Genomic DNA, 24,606 nt, shown 5'->3' with positions numbered 1-24,606 from the left:
GGTTGATATTGAATTAATCAGTTTGGTCATTCACGATACAGAGCTTTGGACCCATGTGGCTGGATCTCAATAACACACACACACACACACACACACACACACACACACACTCATATACTCACACGTGGTCATTATCTATAACTGGGCTAACTCTCAGAGACCGCACCTTCTAAACATCTACTTTGCGATAATCCGGATCCTCTGCTTTGATCATGACAGTAGTGTGACTTTCAAATTTCCCTCCTAACTTTGAGCTCTTAAGGCTTGTCCCTCAGTGGGTGTTATAAGGATGCTCTCAGATGATGAAACACTCCAAACAGGTGCCCTTCCTTTGTAACCGCCATAAATCTCTGCCTCTCCACCAGAGCCTCCGAAAGATTGATCACTTTTCCTTTCAAATTCATCGAAGCCATAGAAATGATATGCAGGCACTTCTCCAGCCAAGTGATTGTTTAAAAGGAATGAATTATGGAACCGAGTTTTCTTTAAAAAAATTTTTTTTTAATTTTCCTGATAGCAAAAATAATGGCAATTTCATATAAACACTTAGGAAAATGTAGGAATATATAAATAATATATAAATAATATAATAATATATAAATATATAAATACTTACGTATTTATTTCCCTTATTTTTCTCATGCATTTTTAAGCATGCAACTGTAATGTATATCAACATTTATAGTATTCTTGTATTACATACCATTCTATCACGGGCAACTTCCCATATCATTTGAATTCTTTGTAATCCTTAGTTTTAATTTCTATAGAATATGAGGCAGTCGTGTGTGCCATGATTGACTTACCCAATCCGCTTTGAAAAAACATTTAGATTCTTGCCAGATTTTCACTGTCATATATTACACTGCATTGAATCCTCTGGATTCTAGTGAATGTGTGGAAAGATAAGAGCTGCAGGCTGGAGAGGGAGAAAATCTCCAATTTTTCCATTTTGTCTTAAAACCATCTTTCCTTATTGTTACATGCCAGAGGAACATTTGAAAATACTCTTACACTTAGGATGAGATGCCGCTGGGTTGGCAGATGACCTAGAAAAGATGATTTTAGGTCCCCCAAGCAGGAGTGAGCCCTCTTGCAGCTGATGCAAAGGTAACTACAGAGTGTACCTGTCGAGAGGTGGCAACAGAGGCTCCACTGGCAAATAAAGTTGTAGTTTGCAGAGCAGCTATGGAAAAGGAAAGAACTGTCTCATGGAGAATAATACAGATTTCAAAGCTAGAGATTGGATTTGATGCTGATCCAGATTCATTTGGAGAAAATAAATTGCTACAGGAATAGAAGCACCCTTACTCCTGTGGTTCAGGATTGGATCTTCCTGCTCACCTGCTGTTTTCTCTCTCTCATCCTTCAATTTATGAAATGGAGCCTTTCTTAGTAATATGCCTTAAGGCGTAAATATAAAGTTAAAAACAATCAATAAAATGCATAAAGCTATGAAAGTCGTTATCAGCACTATAGAATCATGTTTGAAACCTTTAAAAGAAATCGATATCTTAAAGCAGCATTTATGAACAAGAGAGTGTTGTATGGGATGGTCAGGAAAGGGATGATTTACTACCAAAAGCCTGACATAAAACCCAACTCATTTGACCTCTCTCTGACCTTGAATGTTCCACTTTACATACGAGATTATTTTCTTCCTCTCCAATCAACTCTTACATCAGTTAATTTTATATTAGATAAAAGACATCTTGTTTCAAAGCCATGTTCAGTTAACCAAGGACAGATGGAGTGACACCTTGAAACAGCTTAATTGGGAAAGATATTTGATGTAAAAGATGTGATTACTTTTAAAGAAAGTTTGTCCTGTTTGAAAAGCGCTAGCTGGATAGGCATACCAAGTGGCCCGTCTGTCTCCTCTCTTTCTTGGTTTCCCAGCCCAGAAGAGAGCAGGACGTGATGTGACGTAGTGGAGTCTGTTATGGACTCAACTGTGCCCCCCACCCCAAATTTATATGCGGAAGTCCTCACTCCTAGCACCTCAGAGTGTGTGTTTAGAGCAGGGTCTTTAAGGAGACGATTCAGGCTCAGTGAGGTTGTTAGGGAGGATGGACCATCATCTAATATGACTGGTGTCCTTGTAGGGAGGGTTTAGGACATAGACACACACAGAAGGAAGGAACTCTGAAGACACCCGGAGAAGGCTCAGAGCTGCTTCCGCCTTGATCTTGAACTTCTTGGTTCCAGCTGCTGCTGCTAGGTCACTTCAGTCGTGTCCAACTCTTTGCAACCCCATGGACTGTAGCCCACCAGGCTTCTCTGTCCATGGGATTCTCCAGGCAAGGGTCGTACCCACTGGAGTGCGTTGCCATGCCCTCCTCCAGGGGATCTTCCTGGCCCAGGGATCAAACCTGCCTCTCTTAAGTCTCTTGCATTGGCAGGCCGGTTCTTTACCATTAGTGCCGCCTAATTAGCCCTCTAGAGCTGTGAGAAAACAAAATTTCTGTTGCATAAGCCACACAGACTGTGGTACTTTGTTAGAGCAGCCCTAGGAAACTGAGACTGATTTTTGGGAGTTTAGATCTTAACTTTAGTTATTTGCTAGATCTCAGTGAGAAAATAGGGTTTCATAAATGAAACTGCCCATACAATTGTGATGTAGATTGAAGGGCAAAGAATACAATGTTTCCTTTTTAATTGCTCTGTTTATTGGTTGGGGCTTTTGTCAAAACTGAATCTAAACACCTGAAAGAAATTCAGTAAACTTTAATCTAATAATCCCTGGCCTGGCAGTTTGAGGACCTGTTTGATGTGACCTCCAGTCTGTTAATTCTATGAAGCCAGGAAGCTCCCTCTGCACCCATCACAGAGCCTGGCACATAGTAGGTGCTCAGCAAATAGTGGATGAGCAAATAAATACAGTAAGTCCCCTACCTACGAAAAAGTTCCATTCCAAGAGCATGTTCATAAATCCAGTCTGTTCGGAAGTCTATCAAAGTTAACCTCGGTATCCAACTAACACAATCTGTCTGATACTGTACTGTAATATGTTTATAATATTTTTTCACGCAAATAGTGTACACATAAAAACAAACAGAAAATTTAAAAAAACATTTTTAATCTTACAGCATCTTGAAAAATACAGCAGTATAGTACAACAGCTGGCATACAGGGGCTGGGAACATGTTTACATCTTTGCAAGCTTGCAACTTGAAAGTTCATATGTAGGGGACTTACTGTAAATGGTTTGACTATGACTCTATGTTATGAATAACAGAATTTGCATTTAAAATAATTACATTTATTCTACAGTCACATTAACAAAATTTCAGTGTATTGGGTATGTAATGGGTTGTTTTCACTGATGCAACTCACCCTCAAATGCATTCATTATAAATTCCAGTAAAACATGCACCGTTTTGATATAAATACCCTCTCATGCCTCCATAGGTTTGCTTATATCAGATATCCACTAATTTCTGCTAACTCACAAGACAAGTTATACCCGGGAGTTACATAGAATGTTCGTGTCTTGGGAGGTACTTTCATGCCCATCCTTGGTTTTGATCTCCACAACTCCCGTATGAGGTAGTGAAGGGAAATGGATTTTCCTTTGAAACTGGGCTTCTGTCAGCATTGAGCTCCCTGGAACAGGGTCACTCTGACGTCTGGAATGATGATGGAGCTTCAGAAGTAAGTTCAGATTCACATCATTCATGTGAGACTTCCCTTATTTGTTTGCATCTAATGGGATCAAAGTCACAGTAGCACTTGCAGCCCTATAGTAGTGAAATGGTGGTTGAGTCTCTGGCCCATCCTCTGGGCCTCTAGGACCTGCGTCTGTAAACCCACAGCCCTGAGGGTATCAGCCTAGCGTGGGTGCTCTGGGCTCCTGACCGTGGCTCCCTGACTCAGCTCAGGCGAGCAGCCGGCTTGACGCAATGAGAGTTGTTTTCTGGTCTGCCCTTGTTCCAGGTGAGATGGCCTTCACCCACTCCTAGAAACACACCCCTCATTTCTGACACCCCTTGTTTATATCAAGGCCAAGGCTCTCATGCGATCTTGAGCCTAAAGGATGGAGTCCCCTTTAATGCTGGGGGCCACAGTACGAGGCAGCCTGGCTTCTCCACAATTACCCTGTTTGTCCCCTGGCTCTATAGCTGTGGAAACCAAGGCTGCCTCCACAGTCCTGTGGCCAGTCTGGGAGCACCTGGCCCAGCATCCTCTCTATCTTACCTGTACAGAAGACTCACCTGGCAGATGCTTAAAAATACAACTTCTGAGCCTTATCCCCTGAGATCCTGACTCACCTTAGTTCTCCAGAGGGAGGGGTTCAGAAATCTGCATAAGACACAGATTTAAATCCCAGGTGTTCTCTCTGCAGGTGCTCACTGGCCCAAACTTGGGGAGACTTGCACTCCAAGACCAGGGCTGCCCCGTTTCCAACATGGATATTTGTTTTGCTCTTGGAAGACCAGTGTCAAAGGAATTCCTCCTGGGTGTGATTAAGCACTTTGCAGATTGCATGGGAGCAATTATTATCAGAACGAAATTTTACTAAAGTGGGAGCAACGATATTCAAGTCAAGTGACCTGGGGTTGGCACTAGGTGAACTTTGGTTTCTTGTGAGTAAATGACAGCCCTGGAACGTGCTGCTTGCAGGGTTGTGGGGAGGGAGTGGGAGGGGTCTCGAACATCCCAGTGGCTGTCTGCATCACCGGCCCTGTAATCAACTGGAAGCTTTAAAGAGGTTTGAGATGGGAGAGGGGCACATGTAGACCTGTGGCTGATTCATGTCGACGTGTAGCAAAGACCACCACAATATTGTAAAATCATTAGCCTCCAATTCTAATAAATAAATTAATTTAAAATAAATAAAAAGCACCAACGCCTGGGCCCAACCCCCAAGGATTCTAAAGGAATCGTTGGAGAGGAGGCCTGAGCACTGGGGGTTTTATAAGCACCCAGATGATTCTGTGTATCCTGGACTGAAAACCACTGAAGAGGAGCCCCTGCTTTAGAGAAGAGGTTCAGGCAGAGCCTGGCTCGCACTGGCCATCTGGAGAAAGGTAGCCATGATGTTTATTATTATCACTGGCTGTGCTGTGCAGCATTTGAGATCCTAGTTCTCCGACCAGGGATCAGTCCTGTGGCCCCTGCCGTGGACATGTGGAGGCTTAACCACTGGACTACCCAGAGCTGCCCTGATTCTGCCCTGGATATTTATTTTTCTCTTGGAAGGCTAGTTCTGGTTCTTTTACTTTGTTTTGTTCTTTTATATTTTCTTGGCCACGCCACATGGCATGTGGGATCTTTGTTCCTCAACCAGAGATCAAACCCCGACCCCCTTCAATGGAAGAATGGAGTCTTGACCACTGGTTTGACAGGAAAGCCCAACGTTTTGATTTTTTAAAGGATGATTTTCAAGATCACACTCCTCTCCATTTCTTCTTATTCACCTAACTTGTCATCTTTTGAATTTGCAACTTGCCACATATCTTTGCTTTTCATTTTCATTTTATATTGGAGTATGGTTGATTTACAGTGTTAACATGTATCTTTCAAATGTTAACACCTGTGAGCTGATGGAGATTGCCATGAAAATGAGAAAACAAAGGAAAAACCAAGAAAGACATAGTGTCCCTCTTCCCATATCTAATAGCAAGGATGCCAGGAGTCTTGGGTGCTAAGATCCCATGCACGGGTCCTCCAATCAGAAGTCCAGCTGGAGGAGAGCATTCTGGTAGCTAAGTGAATGAATGTGAATCCTGCTCTAAAGAAAAGAAAAAGCCACTGTGCTTTCTTATCCCATCTTAGAAGAAGAGAACAATCTGCTGTCATCAAACACAGGCCCTCCCCTGTTTGGAAAGACCAGCCACCCCACAGCTCTGTCCGCGGTTTTCTGTGAGCTCCCTGGGTCATCACCTGCATCAGGCTGCCAGGAATGTTGGCTAAAATGCAGATGCCTGGGCCCCACCCACAGACACCTCAGATTTGGAGTCTGGGAAACCTGCAAGTGTAACATCCCAGGTGATCCTCGGGTTCCTTGGTGTTCACGAGCTGCTGCGGTCAGTGCTGAGCACAGTTACGCCTTCAGGGCCCCGAAGTGAAGATCCTGCAGGCAGCGTGGGGCGAGCAGGTCCCTGGGTAATTTCGGGTGCCTTGCAGTGTATGCAAGCGTTCCTCTGAAGCACCTGGAATAAGGAACGCCAACACAGTGACTCAGAACCCCGCGAGCATCCCCTGGTGCTGGACGCGCTCAGTCTCCTGTGTGGTTTTCTGCAGTACTTCATGCACACGTGTGATAAAATCAAAATGAGGGCAGTCTTCTTCCTGGTCTCGACCTGGGTAGATGCTTTATTACAGATCACAGCACAGTGCTTGGACACCTGGTGATCGACTGTCAGGACGTAGATTTGCTGATTAGGAAGCATGCAGCCCCTTGATCGTTATATTGGACAAAAATTCACGTTCAAGTACCTGGGCATTGAAATGCCATAAAACTGCATCTGTTTCAGCCCAACCCCCACCCCCATCCCATTCTGTTATGTACCGTCATTACTGTGTTATTCTGGGCAGTTGTCAAGCTTGGGCATTTGATTTCCGTTAATTTTGGCTTCTGGACTTGGATCCTGTGATGTGGAGCCTGGGTGAGTGACTGAATTCCAGTATAGACCCAGTGGAGATGGGGGACTCTGCTGGGGAGTCGGGGGCTGAGGTCAGGAGTAGGGGTGCTCTCTGGAATCGCCTGTGCTGATCCCATGGAGGAGCCTGGACTCATCCCCCATGCACACCTGTGCCCCCGAGCCCCAGCCGTCCTCCAGAAGGCATCTTCCCTCTTCTGTGAAGCTGAGAACCCGCATCCAGGTGCTCCTGGGCCTGGTGAAGGTGATTGCTGAAATCTGATTATCCCCATCAACACAAACACCATTAAATAAGCTCGGTATAGACGCCAGCAGAGCAAAACCGACTCCCCAGTCAGAGGCATTTTTCCAGAATGTCTAATCCTTTCACAAGCAGACACGGGTGTCCTGCCCTTCAGATGCTCAGAGGTGGTGGGTGTCAGGTGTGTGATGAACGGCCTTGGGTGAGAAACACTTGAATATTAGGAAGGACACTCTCCAGCATCCCCTTGGCCCTTGAAAGAGTTATCTGCCTGCATTACAACAAGCCGCTTGAATAATTGCCATCTTTTTCCATTTGCAGGGGACTCTGGCATCTCAGAATACAAAAATGATTTCATCCATAGTCATTTCACAGCTGATTGATGAGAATAAATCAAAAGAAAATGGGGCCGCGCCGCCTGCGCCGTGTGCATATCCCATGAAGCCGTCTCTGGCTAATCGCAGCAGAGTCACCATTAACAGGGCCTTCGAGTTCCTTACTGGAGGACTGGGAGTTCAGACCCCGGCGGGGGAGCCAGGACTCGAGACCAAGCTGCCGCCCAAGGAGGAGAAGCCATGCAGTGGTTCCCAGAAGGGCTTTGCATCCATCACCATCACGGCCAGGCGTGTGGGTCCCCCTGCCAGCACCCTGGTGTGGGAGGCTGTTGGGGACCCACTCTGCATCAAGTGCAGGGCCCAGGATGCTCTGCTTGGGGACCCCTCTGCTCTGGCTGGCGATGCCGATCCAACTCAGCACCATGGGCCTTTCACCTGTACAGAGTTCTCCAGAAACAGCTGTGTGATGGGGTCGAAGGTCCCCGAGGCCCATGCACAGCTGTGTGAGGGACACGGGTACTGGATCACCAGCGTGGACCACAGGGAGGATCGTTTTTCTCCAGGCACCTTGCGGTCACGGGCAGGAAAGAGCCCGCTGGTGTTCAGCTCGTGTGTCCATCTCAGGGTGTCCCAGTCGTGTCCCAATCCCATCTACTATCTGGACAGGTCCCTCTCGGTCCCTGTGGAGCCACCTCAGCTTGCTGGCCCTAAGATGCACAGATCCGTCCTGTCCCTCAACCTGAGCTGCAGTTCACACAGGCTGACACCAGATGGAGTAGATGACACAGAGAAACGAGAGCCTGGAAGCGGAGCCCTGAAGCCCGAGCTCCGGGAGGGAGACCAGGACCTCCTTGGCCCACGCTGGAACCTGGGTTTGCAAGGAAGTTTCTTGAAAGAAAACCCATCTTTGGGGCAGATGCGTTTCGGGAACTTGGAGGCTGGCAGGGGTCCTTGGAGAGGCTCTCTTCCTTCGGAAAATGCAGAGGTGGGAACTAACCAGATCACCATGAGAAAATGGAAGGAGGACCAGGCAACTCGTTGTCCCACCCGTGGTCACCATCAAGCCAACCAACTGTCCATTCACATCCCGGGCTGGAGTTACACAGCAGGTGAGTGATGCTCCCATCCTCCCTGCCACCAAGGGCAGACCCCTCCCTGCTTCAGGTAATTGGTGTAATTGCCAAGGTGCTTAGTGAGTTTCTTCTAGGTCAGTTACTCCAAGAAGCAGTTCTCAATAGTGGCTTCATCTGTTCCACTCAGAGCTGACCATAGCTCCATATCAATGTCTGATTGCATAGATGTTCTTAGGTGATGCTTCTGTAAATTATGAAAGGTCTTCCCGTAAACTTGTTTCCATCAGTAGCTCCAGACCATATGTAATGAGTAGGAAACTCGCCCCAAGTGAAGTTCATCTAGGCCCTTGTCGTTCCAGGGTAGGATGAGAAGAACCGAGGGCCATCTATTCCCGGATGTCTTATGCCTCTGCTCTGAACATCTGTATGTCTGGAAGTGTCCGGGCTTCTGTGCTGTTTACTTTTCAATTGGGTCATTGATATTGATGGTTTGGCCTTAGAAACCTGGGCCACAAGGCCCCATCATGGAGTATATATGTGAGAGTGTGTCTGTATGTGAGTGTGGATAGCAATTATGGGATGTTTTCAAAAAGAGGCAAAATGGGGACTCTCCATACCAAACAGCAAAGGCGGCTGTTTTCTGTTCCCTTACTTACGTTTTCTGGGGGCAAACTGGCCGGGATGTTTGCCTTTCTGCCATTGCCCAGGGCCAGGCAGAGTTCGCAGGGTCAGCTGTTTTGGGTACCCATCACCTTTCTAGGGAGACTGGAGGTGGAGGTGGAGTGGGCCTTAGTCAGTGGTCAGATTCCTTCCCTGTGTATACTGTGAGAAACTCTGGTTTATGAATTAGTGACTTACCACTTGGGGGAAATATTTAAAGGTAATAGTAGTAAAACTGAGTAAAAGGCATATGCAGAATATGCATGATGATTTTATGGTACAATTTTTGCCCATTAAAAGCTTTATTAATTAATAAAAATGACTGTAACACATTTTAAAGCTATAATGTGTGTAGAAATGTTAAATGATGTAATTAATTTTAACAAGTGTATATATATATCGAATGCTCAGAGAATTTTAAGGCAATTTGACATGGCTTTGAGGACTGATGAGACTGTTGAATGCCTCGGAGCCTGGCAGACTTATTGCAACTAGGAAAATGTAAGCAGCCATCAGTGTTGCGAAGCTGGGCCTCACTTTGGTTTTTAAAAGACATTTCTCAAGCCAGCCATTTCTTCTTCCCTGTTGATGAAGATTCTGGAAATATATGGCCTGGAGTGTTGCATGCTTCCCTGTTGAAGCATACCCTTGTCTCTGTGCAGTGTCTCATGGTATGAAATCATAATTTAGATTTACAGCACTTTCAACAAAAGAGTCTTAAAAATCACTAGAGCCAGGACTCCAACATTTATCTCAGAGGAGCATGAACAAAGAAAATCCCCCCGTCTTGTTCTTGACTTCGGTGCAGAGAAGGTTTTTGCTTGTGGCTTTGTGAGATGACTGCTCCTGTAAGTGGCTTTCTTAAGCAAAAAGTATGAGTTAATTTTTACCTCCCCTGAGCTGACCTCTCTCAGAATAGCTCTAATCCAGATGAGGCAGGTGTGAAGCATTTGAAAGGCTCTAAACCGCCTGGCCCTGCTCTACCATTTGAGGAAGGAGAAGCTCATGGAGGCCAGATCACTTTCTTAGAGTTGCTCATCTATTATTTTGCAGCACGTGGAACACGGAGAAGCCACACTAACTCTCTGAGCCTGTTTCCTCATCTGGGTAACTACAGAAGGGGTTGGATTTGGTATTCTTGAAGCTTCCCTTAAGCTTTAACAAATTCTGTTCTTTTTGAGATGAAATCTATAAGGGAAAGAGGTTCCATGTGACTCTGGGCCCTCAGTCATAAAGCTCAAAGTTATAGAACCTTGGGCTCACTGGGACACATGTGTTCACGTGTATAAATGCTCACACACACACGCATGCACACACACACAAACACATATCCCCGTAATGTTGTGCTCTCTCATTCAGAAACTCATTTGCAATGGGATGCATTTCTTCCCAGTGACAAGAAAGCACTTCTTGCCCACGTGATAGGATTCTTGCCTGAAATGTATAAGCACAGCTCATCACGGACTCTGACTACCACAGTCTGGCCTAGCGCAGTCAACACAAGTCTGCAAGGGTGAGCTCTCTGACCTTCAGTCTTGACAAAGCTTTTTAACCTTAATGCGAGTACTTGCCAACAGTGGTGGTGCTCATTAAAGCGCGAAGGAACTGTTTGTGTTTTTTTCATTTGAAACTGGAGTCTTATCTGAGGCATTCTTGACAGCCTCCTGTGGCTACATGTGCTGTTAGCAGTCTTCTACTTCATAGGTGACGTATGGTTCACCTGTGGTTCATCAGAAGACTCTGATTCTTTGTATCTGAAGGATTCCAAAATATCAAACAAGCAGCATCCTCACTAGCCGACTAGCATTCTGCTGCAGGAAGGTGCAGCCCTAGAGATTCTGCACAAACGGAGGCAAAGCAATTTCAGCTCTAGTTATTAGGTCATCAGACAGACAGTCCTATAAATTGTATTCTTGAAAGAGCCTCCAGGACACACACCCAGGAAGATTACTAAGATTAGAGAAAATGAGATGCTATCAAGTGCTTTGTGCAATGCAGATTGGCTGTGTCTGCCAGGACACGCAGACCCAGGGGGTACTTGTTCTCTTTTCAGAGGCTGAGGGCTTGGGGACGGGTTCCCTCTTTGTTCATTTCTTCAGGTCCTGTAAGTTTGTTACTTCTCCACTGTTAGAAGCATCCTGCTGGCACCTGGCAGGTGGGCATTCAACAAATCCCAGCATCTACTGGTAGAGAAGAATTTCACCATCACCACCATCCCACCATCACCATCCTATCAATACCTACAACACACACTGTGGAAATCCCAGAGGCTAAGCTCTGGGCTGTATGCATCGTATTCATTACTTTGAATCATTCAAATCCTTCTATAAAGAGGATATCATCTTTCCTATTTTGCAGAAAAGACTGACAAGGCTTGAATGTTAAATAACTTGCCTGAGCCCACCTGGCTTGGAGGTGCCAGAGCTGAGCTCAGTCCTGTGTGTTTGGCTCTGGCTGTGCCATGCTCAGTGAGAGCACAGAATAGATCAAGTTAGGAAGGTGGGGACTCTCTCAGTGGTGGCCCCATGTCCATTACCGCTGTCCAAGGTGATGCTCAAACACTGCTCCTGGGTGTTTAAATAAGACCAGCATGTGGTGCCCTGTTACCCTGGTAGAATCTGTTAGGAATAAGCAGTGCATTTAATTTCTAGCTAAATGTGACAAGCCATGCCATTGACACAGTTAAAACTTACTGGCTCAGACTTCCTTCCTAGCCTGAGACCTGTTCTCCTGGTGTTCTGTGGGACACCCAGGTTGACCTGGATATTTCTCTCCTCCCCTGGTGTTGCATGCCTAAGCCAGTATTGAGTTCCATACGTTACTTATTGCCAGTTTGATTTCCCATCCGTGGTCTAGATCTGAAGCTTTCTGCTGTTCTGGAAACAACCAAGTAGATGAGCCAGAACCACCTGGTTCTATTTCAGTGCTTGTGGAGAAGACCCTGTTGAGTGGACACCATCTGCCAACATGCTGGTGTGTCCTAGGTGGATACCGACGTTCTAGGTGGACATGCTGTCTTAGAATGGCTGTGGTGGCGTTGGCCTGAGAAGTCCTCAGTTTGCATTTACTCAGAAGGCTAAGAAACACGGCATCCCTTCTGTGACCTGCAGTCACTAGTGGCCAAAGCTGCAGTCACTAGTGACTGGAGAGGGAGGAACCCCTTCCAGGTCACAGAAGGAGAGCTGTGTTTACTGGCGTTCTGACGCGGTGATCTAATGCATTTGTAGCAGTGATGTTTATCTCATGAAGAGACCACTTCCACCATTCAAGGGGAGGCTACATGACACTGTGTGTATACATGCCAGGTCTACCAGAGAGGCCTGCATCACACTCAGCTCTCAAGCCCATGAAGACTTCTTGCTAGAAATGCCAGAAGACATTTGAGGAGGAACCCTTGTTTTACAACTGTGCTTTTTTCTTAAATGATCTAGAACTGGGGTTGGCAAACATTTTTTTTTTTTCTTTTTGGAAAGGGCCAGGTAGCAAGTATAGGCTTTGTGGGTCATGTGGTATCCATAGCAACTACTCAGCTCTGCCATCATAGGATGAAAGCAGCTTCAGACAATGTGTAAATAAATAAGCATGACTCTGTTCCAATAAAACTTTATTGACAAAAGCTAGCAGTGGGCCAGATTTGACTTGCCAGCTATAATTTGCCTCCTCCTTACTGTCTGTTCTCCAAGACAAAGTTTACACTGTTGGCCATTATTCCATGTTGGAGTCTGTGGAAATCCAGCTCTCTCTGAGATGGTCGTGAATGGGCATTTATTGCTAGGTGCTCTTGGAGTGGCACTCACAGATGGGGTTGTTGACAGGGGCTTAGAATATGAATGTTCTGTGATACAGTCAGAATGAAAGCCTCAGAGGGCTCTGAACTTGGGGTGGCCTTTCAGAGTTACTCTGGGGGCAAGGGAACAGAGTCTCAGTCCTGGAAAGGGGATTCACCTCTGGTGAGCCTTACGGTTGCCATAGTTACACTGAACTTATGAGAACTGTCTTTCTGCAGGACCCTAGCAGCAGTGGGGGACTACATCCTTCATCCCAGAGGAGAGGGTCTGAGTGCATCCCAGCTGGCCTGTCTGAAGTTTACATTCTCTCCTCTTTGTGGCCTCATAATTCTCTAAAACAACTTGAGGATTGTTCAGGGCTGGACCTGGGGCAGTAAGCGTGGGGGAGTGGGGTATGGATCTTAGCACCTGTTTGAAGAAATCCTTCTTTCCCACCCTGTACCGTTTTTGTTTGGGTTTTTCTTTGTTTCTTTTCTTTTCTTTTGTTAATAGAATCTCCAAAAAACCTAAGCCTTTTGGGTTACTCAAGCAGATCCACTCTTCACTGCCCCACTCCCCAGAGGCACTTGCTTCTCATTTTGCCCTCTCTGCCTTCTCCCTGCTGTTCCCTTTGCTTAGGAAAGCCCTCTTTCTCTCGTCACTGATGCTGATTTCCCCAAAACCTTTCTTGGAATGTTTTCTTGGGGTGTAGCTTCCATTTGGGAAAGCTCTCACTCTTCCTAACTGATCCTACTACTGACATTCACTCAATAAACGTATACTGAACAGTGGAGCCGAGAGCAGTGACTTGGGCACCGGGTGGCAGGGGTGCTGAGAAGTGGTCAGGTTCAGGGGCTGTTGTGCCAAGGATAGGATGGGGGGGCAGTGCCCTCAGTGGCTGGAAGTGCCCGCAGGATGCGTCTAACCCTCTGCAGAGTCCTGAGGCTCCTCGCCTCTCAGACCTTCTCAACCAGAGGGTGAGCCTTGCACCCTACTGCCCAGCGCCTGGCCAGCACTCACACGGGGACCGCACGCCCTCCTGCCGTGGTGGGGGGTGGCCGAGGACCAGGTGCGCGATCTTAGGATGGTGCCTGCTTGCTGGGAAGGAGTAAGAGGAGACTTGAGAAGAATGAGATTTCGCATTTTGTGTTGTCGTTCATAGCAAGAGCAGCTAGGGAGCCTTAGAATCCGCTGATGAATGGACAATGAAACGGGCCCCCTGGTGTGCAGCAACACCTGAGAGCAGGAAGAGAAAACCTCAGCCTGGGACTGAACCAGCCCTCAGCCTGTCCTTGTAAGTCAAGTTTCACTGGGACTTTGTTGCTCACTCTCTAAGTCTTTGCACGTCAGACTTCTCTGTCCTTCCCTATCTCCCGGCCTTTGCTGAGATTCATGTCCTTTGAGTCGGAGATGCTGTCTAACCATCTCATCCTCTGCCGCCCTACCCTTCTCCTTTTGTCTTCAACCTTTACCAGGATCAGAGTCTTTTCCAACGAGTCAGCTTTTCACATCAGGTGGCCAAAGTATTGGAGCTTCAGCATCAGCCCTTCCAACAAGTATTCAGGGTTGATTTCCTTTAGGAGGGACTGGTTTGATCCTCTTGCTATATGAGGGGGTCTTCTCCAGCACCATGGGGACGCAGCCATGGCTGCCCCTTCACACTCTGTTCTGTGGCCGTGTTGCACTGCCTGGTGGTGTTGGGTGGCTGGGACAGAGACTGACCCACAAAGCTTGTGGTATTTACCACTGCGTTTTTACAGAAAAGGTGCGCCAGCCCCTCTCAGGGGTGCGCTCCGGGCGACTGTGGGCAGGTCTCCTCCCTCCAGTCTCCATGTCTTTATCTGTGAAACAAGAGACACAGACCAGCTCTCTCTTGAGCTCCCCTCTCCTAGGACATGAACTTATGCATTCTCCTGGCTCTGGTTTTCTGTCACAGTAGCTGTTCAGACACATCTGGTTGTCGGGTTGGAGAGATACTCAGGGTCAAAGGGCAAAGCTCTCTCCTGGTGACCTCACTTACTCTGGGGTCTCCTCTGCCTCTCTCATCCATCCCTGTCTGGCTTCCTCTGATTCTTTCCTCCCCCTGCCCAGAGGTATGTCCCGGCTGAGGCTCATCCTTGGTATGCGGCTCTCCTGCCTCTTTACACATCAGCAGCAAAATTAGGTACTTGCATGGCGGTGCCAGACCAGACCCCTGTCTAGACAACCTTCCCTCCCTCCTGTGGGGGCCGTGGGCAAGCCTTCCGTTCCACAGAGTGGACAGGAAACCCAGACATGGTCAGCTCACCACGCAGGTTACACTCTGCTGGGGACACAGACATCCAATGATACCCCTAAATATGTATGTCATCATAGATTGTGGCCGGTGAGGAGAGGACCGTGAGAGAGCAACAAGGAAGGTTTCGTTTAGAAGAGGGGACTCACCAAGATGATCTTTCTGCGGAAGGGACTTTTTTATTTTTGCAATTTTATTGGAGAATCCTTGATTTGCAGTGTCGTATTAGTGTCAGGTGCACAGCAAAGTGATTCAGTTACACGTATACATTCATTCTCCCCTTTTCAGATGGTTTTCCCGTATTGTTTATTACAGAGTATTGAGGAGAGTTCCCTGCGCTCTGCAGGAGGCCCTCGGTGGTTACCTATTTTATATGCAGGAGTGTGTGTCTGTGGTTGTTTTTTTTATAAAGATTTTTGATGTGGATCATTTTTAAAGACTTTATTGAATTTGTTCCAATACTGCCTGTTTCAAGTTTTGATTTTCTGGTATGTGGGACCTTGTCTCCCTGACCAGGGATCAAACCCTCACCCCTTGCATTGGAAGGCAAAGTCTTAACCCCCGGACTACCAGGGAAGTCCCTGTATGTGATTCTTGAGAAGCATATCCATGAGGCACCAGCATGTGAGGATGTTTCTGGGCAGAGATGAGCTTGGCATCTTTGAGATGCTGAGAAGGCCAGTGTGTCTGCAGTATAGCAAGCAGGACCACGAGGCTGAAGCTCGAGGCTGAAGAAGGAAGCTCGTGAAATGGTTCGGATCGGGGTTTTGAGACCAGAATAAGGATTGACAATTTTTTATCCTAACAGCAGTGAGATGTAGTGATATGGTGTATGCTTTAAGACGATCCCCTTTACCTTTTGGAAGGTGAGGGATAAAGGAGGTGAGGTCATTGCAATGGGGTAGAGGAGAGTCGTATGGGAGGATGGAGGCTAGGGAAATGGTTTGATGGTGGAATTCACAAGTCTTGAGTATTGATGCGGTCAGAAGGGGGATGGGAGTGGCAAGGGTGACATCTGACTTCCCAGCTTGGGTGCTGGGAGATTTGGGGGCTTTTAAAATAGACTTTGTGTTTTCGAGCAGTTCTGGGTTCACAGCCAAATTGAGAGGAAGGTGCAGAGATACCCCCACCCCATTCACAGCCTCCCCTGCTCTCAACATCTACCAGCAGAGTGATGTATTTGCTACAACTGATGAACCTACATTGATGCATCATTGCCACCCAAAGTCCATAGCTTTTATTAGGGTTCACTCCTGGTGTGGACCTCCGATGAGTTTGGAAAAAAATGTATAATGACATGGATCATATAGAATAGTCTCACTGTCCCCCCAAATCCTCTGTGTTCCCTGTATTCATCCTTCCCCACCCAAACTCTGGCAACCACTGATCCTTTTACTGACTCCATAATTTTGCCCTTTCCAAAATGTCATATACTTGGAATCATGCTATACACAGCCTTTTCAAATTGGCTTCTTTCACTTACTAATAGGCATTTAAAACCCCTCCATGTCTTTCCATTGTGTGAAAGCTCATTTCATTTGAAGTATGAATAATATTCCATTGTCTGGATGGACCACATTTTATAAATCTATTGACCTAAACAAGGACATCTTGATTGCTTCCAAGTTTTTGGCAATTATGAATGAAGCTGCCATAAACATCCATGTATAGTTTTTTGTGCAGACATAAGTTTTCAACTCCTTTGGGAAATACCAAGAAATATGATTGCCGGATCACATGGTAAGAGTATGTCTGGTTTTGTAAGAACCTGCCAAACTGTCTTCCAAGGTGGCTGCACCATTTTGCATTCTCACCAGTAATGAATGAGAGTTCTGGTAACTCGATGTCCTTGCCAGCATTTGGTGGTGTCAGTGTTCTGGACTGTGACTGTTCTAATAGTTGCATAGTGTATCTTCTTCTTGTTGTAATTTGCAATTCCCTGGTAATATATGACGACCATCTTTCCATATGCTTATTTTCCATCTGTGTGTCTTCTTTGGTGACGTGTCTAAAAAAAGTTTTGGTCTGGTTTTTTTTTTTGAGTTGTTTGCTTTCTGACAGTTAAATTTTAAGAGTTCTTCACATATGTTGAATAACAGGGGAGAAGCTTGTTATGAGATGGAGAGAATGTGAGGAGAGGTGTAGGAGATCCCAGGTACCGTGAGGACAGGTTCTGTCTGAAGTGTCAGTGGAACACACAGGTACCAGCTGCAAGCTGACAGTTGGACCCATGAATCCAGAGCCAAACCAGTGTTCCAGGATAGAGTTATGGTTTGGGGGATGGTCTCCCTAGAGGTGATGTTTTATGCCTCAGCAGTGTTTGACAGCATCTAGGAAAAGAGAAGGATAGGAGGCGACAGGGATCTGGGCACGCTAAGGTGTAAAGGTCTGGCAAGAGCCGCCGTTTCAACTCCCCACGAATACAACAATCACCAAAGCCCCTCTCTTATTTCTGTGGTCTTGCTGTGTGTCCTGCGCTGTCCCAGATACTTCATGGGGTTTAATCCAGTTACTCCTCCCTGAAAGTTTGTAGGAAAGGTACACAAATTACCTCCGTTTTTCCAGGAATGCGCAGCTACCGGGTGGGGCGCTCATGCCTCTGGCTGTGTTCCATGACCTTCTGATGGCATGTCCCAGACCACTGCGGCTGCTTTTCTGCTCAGATTTCCTCCTGCTCTTGGCAAGGGTCCCCTCACCTCCTGGCTCCCAGGGTCATGAGTTAGTGTCAGCTTTGCCTCCTCCCTCTTCCTTGCTTCCATATTAAACAAAAGTGGAAAGTGGAAAGTCTCTGATGCCCATCCCTTTTTCTCCATGACCACAGCCACTCTCCTCACTCAAACCTTTATCTTCATGAAATTTCTGTGCACCAGGAGATTTATTTTCCTGACTCTAATACATTACAGGCAACTATGAACAACAAAGAGCAAAATAGAAAGCTCAGTCCCCTTAAGTAATCACGCTTCGCATTTTGGTGTCTTGTCTTCCTTTCTCTTTCTAGGCACGTCTGTATTTTGCCCACAAATGGCTGAGATCCTGCTGCATATGTAATTTCCCTCTGGGTCTCTGCCACTCAACGCTGTCTCATAAATTTTCCCTGATATTAACAGGACTTTATGAAGATAGCTTTCATTGACTGTGCTGTGGTGTGCTTTATGGATATATCGTACTTTAACTAGTTCTCCATTGTTGGTCCTTGAAGTAGTTACTCGTTTTTCACTTTTTGGAGTAATACTGATGTGAACACTGGGCTTATAAGGCTTTCTGTGTGCTGAGTTATTTCCCTTCAAAAAAAATACCCTTGAAATGGAACGTCTATCAGAGAGTATCAGCCTTTTTAAGGTACTGGACACACATGCCAATTTAGACTCCAAGAGAAGCCTAGGCGAGTGCCTTTCTGTACATGCTTGGCCAAGACTAGGTATTAGTTTGCAAATTCTCCCAAATTTCCAAATGGAAAAATGCTGCTCTGTTGAGATTTGGGCTGGTATTTCCATGGTCGCTAGTGAGAGGGAACATTTTGCTTCGTGGTTCCTGCTTCTCACCGTGACCTTGACGATAGCTGACTCAGTGCCCCCTACCCCAGTGTTGCCTTCCGTCTCTCCTCCTTGGCAGCATCAGCATTTGGGGCCAGATAATTCTCTGTTGTTGGGGCTGTCTGTGCACCGCAGGATGTTTAACAGCATCCCTAGCCTTACCCAAGAGATGCCAATAGACCCCCCCAGCCCAGTGGTGACAAGCACAGATGTCTCCAGAATGTATTTGGGTTGGGGGAGAAATGATGGAATCATCCTTGGGGGAGAACCCCAGGCCTGCTCTGTGTCCAGCCTCCCCGTAGCCCACCGGGACTGGGGACCACCTGCTTGGCAAGCCTCATGGCTCAGCAGGCCGTGACATAGCCTCAGGGCGTCTTCCCAGTCTGCCTCTTCAGGACTCAACTCCCAAGAATTCAGTTGCCTTCTAATGTCGTGTATTTGCTGTGTCTTGGGGGCCATTTTTCTTCTTCTAGACAGTACTGTCCTGGAGGTCAGAATCCAAGTCCGAGTTAATGGCAGTGAGCCCTCCATACCCGGCAGTGAGCCATGGAGCCCAGCACACGTGCTCAGGACCTGGGTGCTAGGTGCTGGGTGCTGGGTGCAGGCCATTCTGATGACCCCACAAAGCCTTGCTGATGTCAGGGTCACTTAAAAGCTTGCTGCCTTTTCTTCTTGATCACCTCTCCCTGTGATCATGTCCAAAACCTCTCTGGCCAGGAAAGGGTGGCGAGCCATGTAAGACTCACTGTCCAGAGGTAGGTTGTGAACATAAAGTGAAAGCCTTCCTGCTTCATTTTAAACTGGAGGGGAAAATTCTCAAAAGATTGTCTCTCTCCAAGAGCTTAGTAAGAATAATCAAATTTTGTTCAAGGAAGAACTTTATTATCCTTCAGATGGTCAAATGTAAAAAAATAGAAAATACATGAACAATGTTAAAAATATTTTGAAGGGTTTTTGGAGGTGGGGGTTTATTTCTATTTATTACTTTGGTAAGGCTTGGTGAGATTTTCCCTATAATGTGACATTCAGAACGTTCCCCAGAGTCTCTCTGGTCTTTAAAATTTGCTCATGTCAGCCACCCTAGCTGTCTCTATGGAGAAAAAGGGTTTGTGTGTGTATTTTTTTTTCCTTCTTTCTGAGTAACCCCCTCAATTTATACGAATGGGTTGTGTCCCATGTTGCTTAGGAAATGCTCATTCTCATGGGCCACTTGCTCGGGTTTGCCTGAGATAGATGAAGAGAAAAGGATTCAAGGGCCACGTGTGCATGCTAAGTCACTTGAGTTGTGTCCACTGCGACGCTATGGACGGTAGCCCACCAGGATCCTCAGTCCATGGGATCCTCCAAGCAAGAATGCTGGAGTGGGTTGCCATCCCCTCCTCCAGGGGATCTTCCTGACCCGGGGGTCAAACCACATCTCTTGTGTCTCCTGCACCGGCAGGCGGGTTCTCTACCATGAGGGCCACCTGGGAAGCCCCAAGGCCCACAGCCGACTGATAGGATAATGGTCTGCTCTTTGAAATAGAAATCTGCAGATCCACCCTCTCTACATGGTTGAGAAACAGTGATAGGGTCACCCGGCAGAAGCCCCGTGAATTTGGGAATGAGACCCACCTGAGTTTCTTTCAGTTGGCTTCTGGCCTTGCATCCTCAGTGAGGTCATTTACATGAAGAGCACTGGGCTGTATGGTGGATGGTGGGAACTCAGTACACTTCATTACCATCACCAGGCTTTGTTATCATCTGGGCTGTCTGCAGGAAATCAACTGAGACATGGTCTTGGAAAGAGGACGTGGTCACAACATTCTGTAAGGAAAAGCATTCCAGATATAGATCACCCTGGGAACAACCAGGGGAATGCAAGAAATAGGTGGTATGGAACCTTTGGGGTCTGTTCAACTGATAAACGACTCTGATGAAAGGTAGAGGCTTATCCATGTTTTGAGTATCGATGGACCGTATTTAGGTGATTTCGTTCAGACAGCCTGTGTAGAGAGTGAACAAATGACTTTGAGGTCCTGCAGCATCCTGTCCTGCACCTGCATAAATACATGTGCGTGTACCAAGCGACCCGCCTCAGTTCAGAAATGGAAGCAAAGGAGCTGTGGAAAGTGGAGCGTCAGAGCCCGGGCAGCAGAGTTTGGGAGAAGTGGTCCAAAAAAGACACTGAACACCACAGGGCTGTGCATTTGGGAGCTAGAGCTGAGCGAGACCTCAGGGAGAATCTGTGACGAGGTAATGGGTTGTGGCAAAGCCTGTGCTGATTTTCGCAGCCACAAGATCTCTCGTGGCTGTTGGCACTGCTGGTCACACCATGGTGTCTCTCCAGGTCTGAAACCATCCATGGGAATACGCCTTAGAAAAAGGTGTACATTCCAACTCCATTGCTTTTGTAAAGTTTTTGCCCCTTCTTATAGAAAACATAAAAAAGCGTGCCCATTGTAAAAATGAAAATGTTGATAAGCAAAAGGAGGAAAGTAAAAACCAACCATACCACCACTACCCTTGGATAAACATCACTGTTAATATTTTAGTCAGATCATCTCATCTATGCAACAGGTTTTTTTAAAATTTTTCTTTCCTTTTCTTAACAGAGGATCATGCAAAACATCATTTTAGAGGTTGCTTTTTCTCAGCGATTGACTGTCAAGTTTCCTTTCATGTCCTCCATGTTCCTCTATTAATCATTTGATAGCTGCCGAGGCTTCTATTGTAAGGATTTACCTAAGCTATTTTTTGAAAAATCTTCCTGTTAAATAGATTGTTTTCATTTTTGCCTGTTTATAACAGTATGTTGATAAATGTCCTTGCAGAGAAATTTTTGAGGGCATTTCATGTGATTCCTTTAAGTCAGAGTCCTAGAATTTCTCGGTCAAAGGAAAGGCACAATTCTAAGGCTTTTTAGTATTGACTTCCAAATGATACTCTGTAACGGTTGTGTCAAGCTACACTATCAATACCTAAATAGTGGCTGCCTTGAAAATCTGCAGGCATTGGGTATTAACATTACAAAACTTTCATGTGATTTTGATAAGTGAAAAATAATCTTTATGATATATATATATATATATATATTAATTTCTCAGGTGGCACTAGTGGTAAAGAACCTTCTTCCTGCCAATGCAGGAGACGTAAGAAACATGGGTTGGATCCCTGGGTTGGGAAGATCCCCTGGAGGAGAGCATGGCAACCCACCCACTCCAGTATTCTTGTCTGGAGAATCCCATGGACACAGGCGCCTGGGGGGCTGCAGTCCATGGGGCCACAAAGAGTCGGACATGACTGAAGTGACTTAGCATGCATATTAGTTTGTATTTTTTTTTTTATGGAGATGTTAAACTTTCTCATGTGTTTGTTACACATCTGTGTTTCTTCTGTAAATTTCCTCTGTGTTTTCTTTGGTCATTTTTTCCTTCAGCCTTTTTTCCTTTTGAATCTTTATGTTAAATATAGCCTTTGTATTTACATTTTAATGTTTACCATTGCTTTTTAAACTTTGGATTTTGAAATAATTTTAGGTTATCAGGAGAGTTCCAAAGATAGTACACAGAGAGCCTGTGTATCCTATATATGTAGCTTCTCCTTATAATCCTAGGACTTTTTGTCTAAGCCAGAGTTGCTCAGCCTTGGCACTGCTGGCATCTTGGGCTGGATGATACTTAGATCTTGTGAACTGAAGGATATTTAGCAGCGTCCCTGGCCTCTGCCCATGAGATGCTAGTTTACAAAGGCTCCCTAGTTTACAAACAAAAACATCTCCAGACATCGCTAAATGTTCCCTGGGGAGCAAAATCACTCGCGTTTTGAGAATCGCTGAACTAAGCAATTCGTGTTGCCACAGTGTTATTAACTAAACTACAGACTTTCTTCAGGTTTTACCAGTTTTTCCACTAATGTCCTTTTTCTGTTCCAGGACCCCATCCAGGACACCACGTTGCCTTTAGTCATCATGTCTGTTTATGGTAATTTTTGACATTCAGATGTTTTTATCTTCCTAATCTCTTCCCCTTTGTTCTCACTGACAGGGTTACAATGGTCTTTTCTAGGCCATTTCTCTCTGGCTCCTTTATTTGAATCCGTAATCCCTCTGAATGTGTTTTCTCAGCTGGGGTAAGGTTGGGATCTGTTTTCATAAATGTTTGCCAGTTGTCTGTGGCTATTGATGGAATAAGCCATTATTTCTTTCCTGGTTGGAAACACCAATCATTTATAGAATTTGGGTTTTATACAAGGATTTTCCTGACTTATGTAGTTTTTTTCTTCTAGAAATTTTCATGCCACTTGAATATTATATGACTTGCAAAAGCCATCCTACTAGCATCTATGGATTTGAACGATGGAGAATCTTTCAGATGCTCCTAAATTAAAATGTTAGCATTTCTTTATTTTTTATTTTTATTTTTTAAATGTTAGCGTTTCATGTATTGCATTACTGCAGAATTCAGGCAGTGAGACACTCTGGCTACCATTATACCTTTTTTTCAAATTTTAATTTTATATTTTAAAAATGCCCTCTCAATCTAATCCTACATTCTGCTTTTTAATTTTTGATTAGCTGTATTGAGGTACAATAGTTACATTGAGGTATAATTTACATAAAGTATACACATTTAACATATATGTCCATGTAACCAATACCACATTGATATGCAGAATATTTCTCTCACCTCAGAGAAACATTTGACTCCTTTTCAGTCAACTTACTTCCTACCCCAGCTTCCAGAAATCACAGATTGTTTTTTTCTGTTGTTATCCTAGAGTTTATATAAATTAAGGCAACTTGGATTTTCTTTGTATAAGCTTTTTTTCACTCAGACTAAGGCCTTTGAAATTCTTCCATGTCACTGTAAAGATCTCTAATTTCTCTCTTCAGTATTTTGTCATTATTATAAAGATCTTTCACATATTTTGTTGAATGTATCCTTATTTATTTCATATTCTGAATGCTGCTATAAATGCATCACATTGATTTTTTACAAATTTAATTTCCAACATTTTTTAGTTACACATAACTGATATCTGCATGGTGACCTCAAAAGCTGCTACTGCTGCTGCTAAGTCACTTCAGTCGTGTCCGACTCTGTGCGACCCCGTAGACGGCAGCCCACCAGGCTCCCCCATCCCTGGGATTCTCCAGGCAAGAACACTGGAGTGGGTTGCCATTTCCTTCTCTAATGCATGAAATTGAAAAGTGAAAGGGAAGTCACTCAGTCGTGTCCGACCCTCAGTGACCCCATGGACTGCAGCCTTCTAGGCTCCTCTGTCCATGGGATTTTCCAGGCTGCATCCTTGCTAAAAGCACTTAATAATTGTAATACTGTTTTTTTGTAGATTCCTTAGGATTTTCTATGTGCGTGATAATATTATTTATAAACAGAGTTTTACTTACTCTTTTTCCATCTTGATTCCTTTAATTCCTTTTTTCCTTGGCTGATTGCACTAAGACACAGTAAAATGTTGAATAAAAATAGAAGGGATGAAAGTGAGCATTTTTGACTATTTCCTGGTTAGCTGTAAGGACTGAATAGAGAAGATTTCATCTACCAAGTTGAAGAAGTTTCCTTTTATTCCTAATTTATTCTCTTTCTTTCTTCACTCTGATAAATATGTATAATACATATATATAAAAAATATATATAATACATGTATAAATACGTATAAATACATAAAATATATATAACGCAACACTCACCATGTTAATACTTTCGCTGTGTTCAGTTCCGTTAAGTATGTTAAGTATGTTCACTTTGTTTGCAACCGTCACCCCCATTCATTCACAGACATATTTTCGTCTTGCAAAAATGAAGCTCCACATCCATTAAACATCGATTATACCCCCTACTCCCAGTCCTCAGGAACCACCGTTCTACTGTGTTTCTATGAACTTCCCTTTTGTAGGCACCTTGTATCAGTGGAATCTTAACAGTGTCTACCCTTTTGTGAGGCTTATTTCACTTAGCATCATGTCCTCAGGGTTCATCCATGTTGTCTCATGAGTCAGAATCTGAAACCTTATCAAGGCTGGATCATATTCCGTTGTATGGATAATGCTGTATTTTGTTCATCCCGTTCACCTCTTGCTGGGTACGTGGGTTGCTTCCACATTTTGACTGATGT

General features: G+C 45.2%; 1 protein-coding gene across 1 annotated transcript in view; it reads left to right on the top strand.

Annotated features, from left to right (window-relative positions):
* The window catches only part of C22H10orf90 (chromosome 22 C10orf90 homolog), an 84,622-nt gene that overhangs the window by 1,716 nt on the left and 58,300 nt on the right, over positions 1–24,606 (top strand). The window contains exon 2 of the mRNA XM_069567433.1: positions 7,168–8,290. Within this exon, the coding sequence (XP_069423534.1) occupies positions 7,195–8,290 (1,096 nt within the window). The 5' untranslated portion in view covers positions 7,168–7,194. The remainder of the gene's footprint in view (positions 1–7,167; positions 8,291–24,606) is intronic.

The sequence above is a fragment of the Ovis canadensis genome, chromosome 22 (assembly GCF_042477335.2).
Source record: "Ovis canadensis isolate MfBH-ARS-UI-01 breed Bighorn chromosome 22, ARS-UI_OviCan_v2, whole genome shotgun sequence".
Taxonomy (NCBI): Eukaryota; Metazoa; Chordata; class Mammalia; order Artiodactyla; family Bovidae; genus Ovis; species Ovis canadensis.
This window is presented reverse-complemented; position numbering and strand designations above follow the sequence as displayed.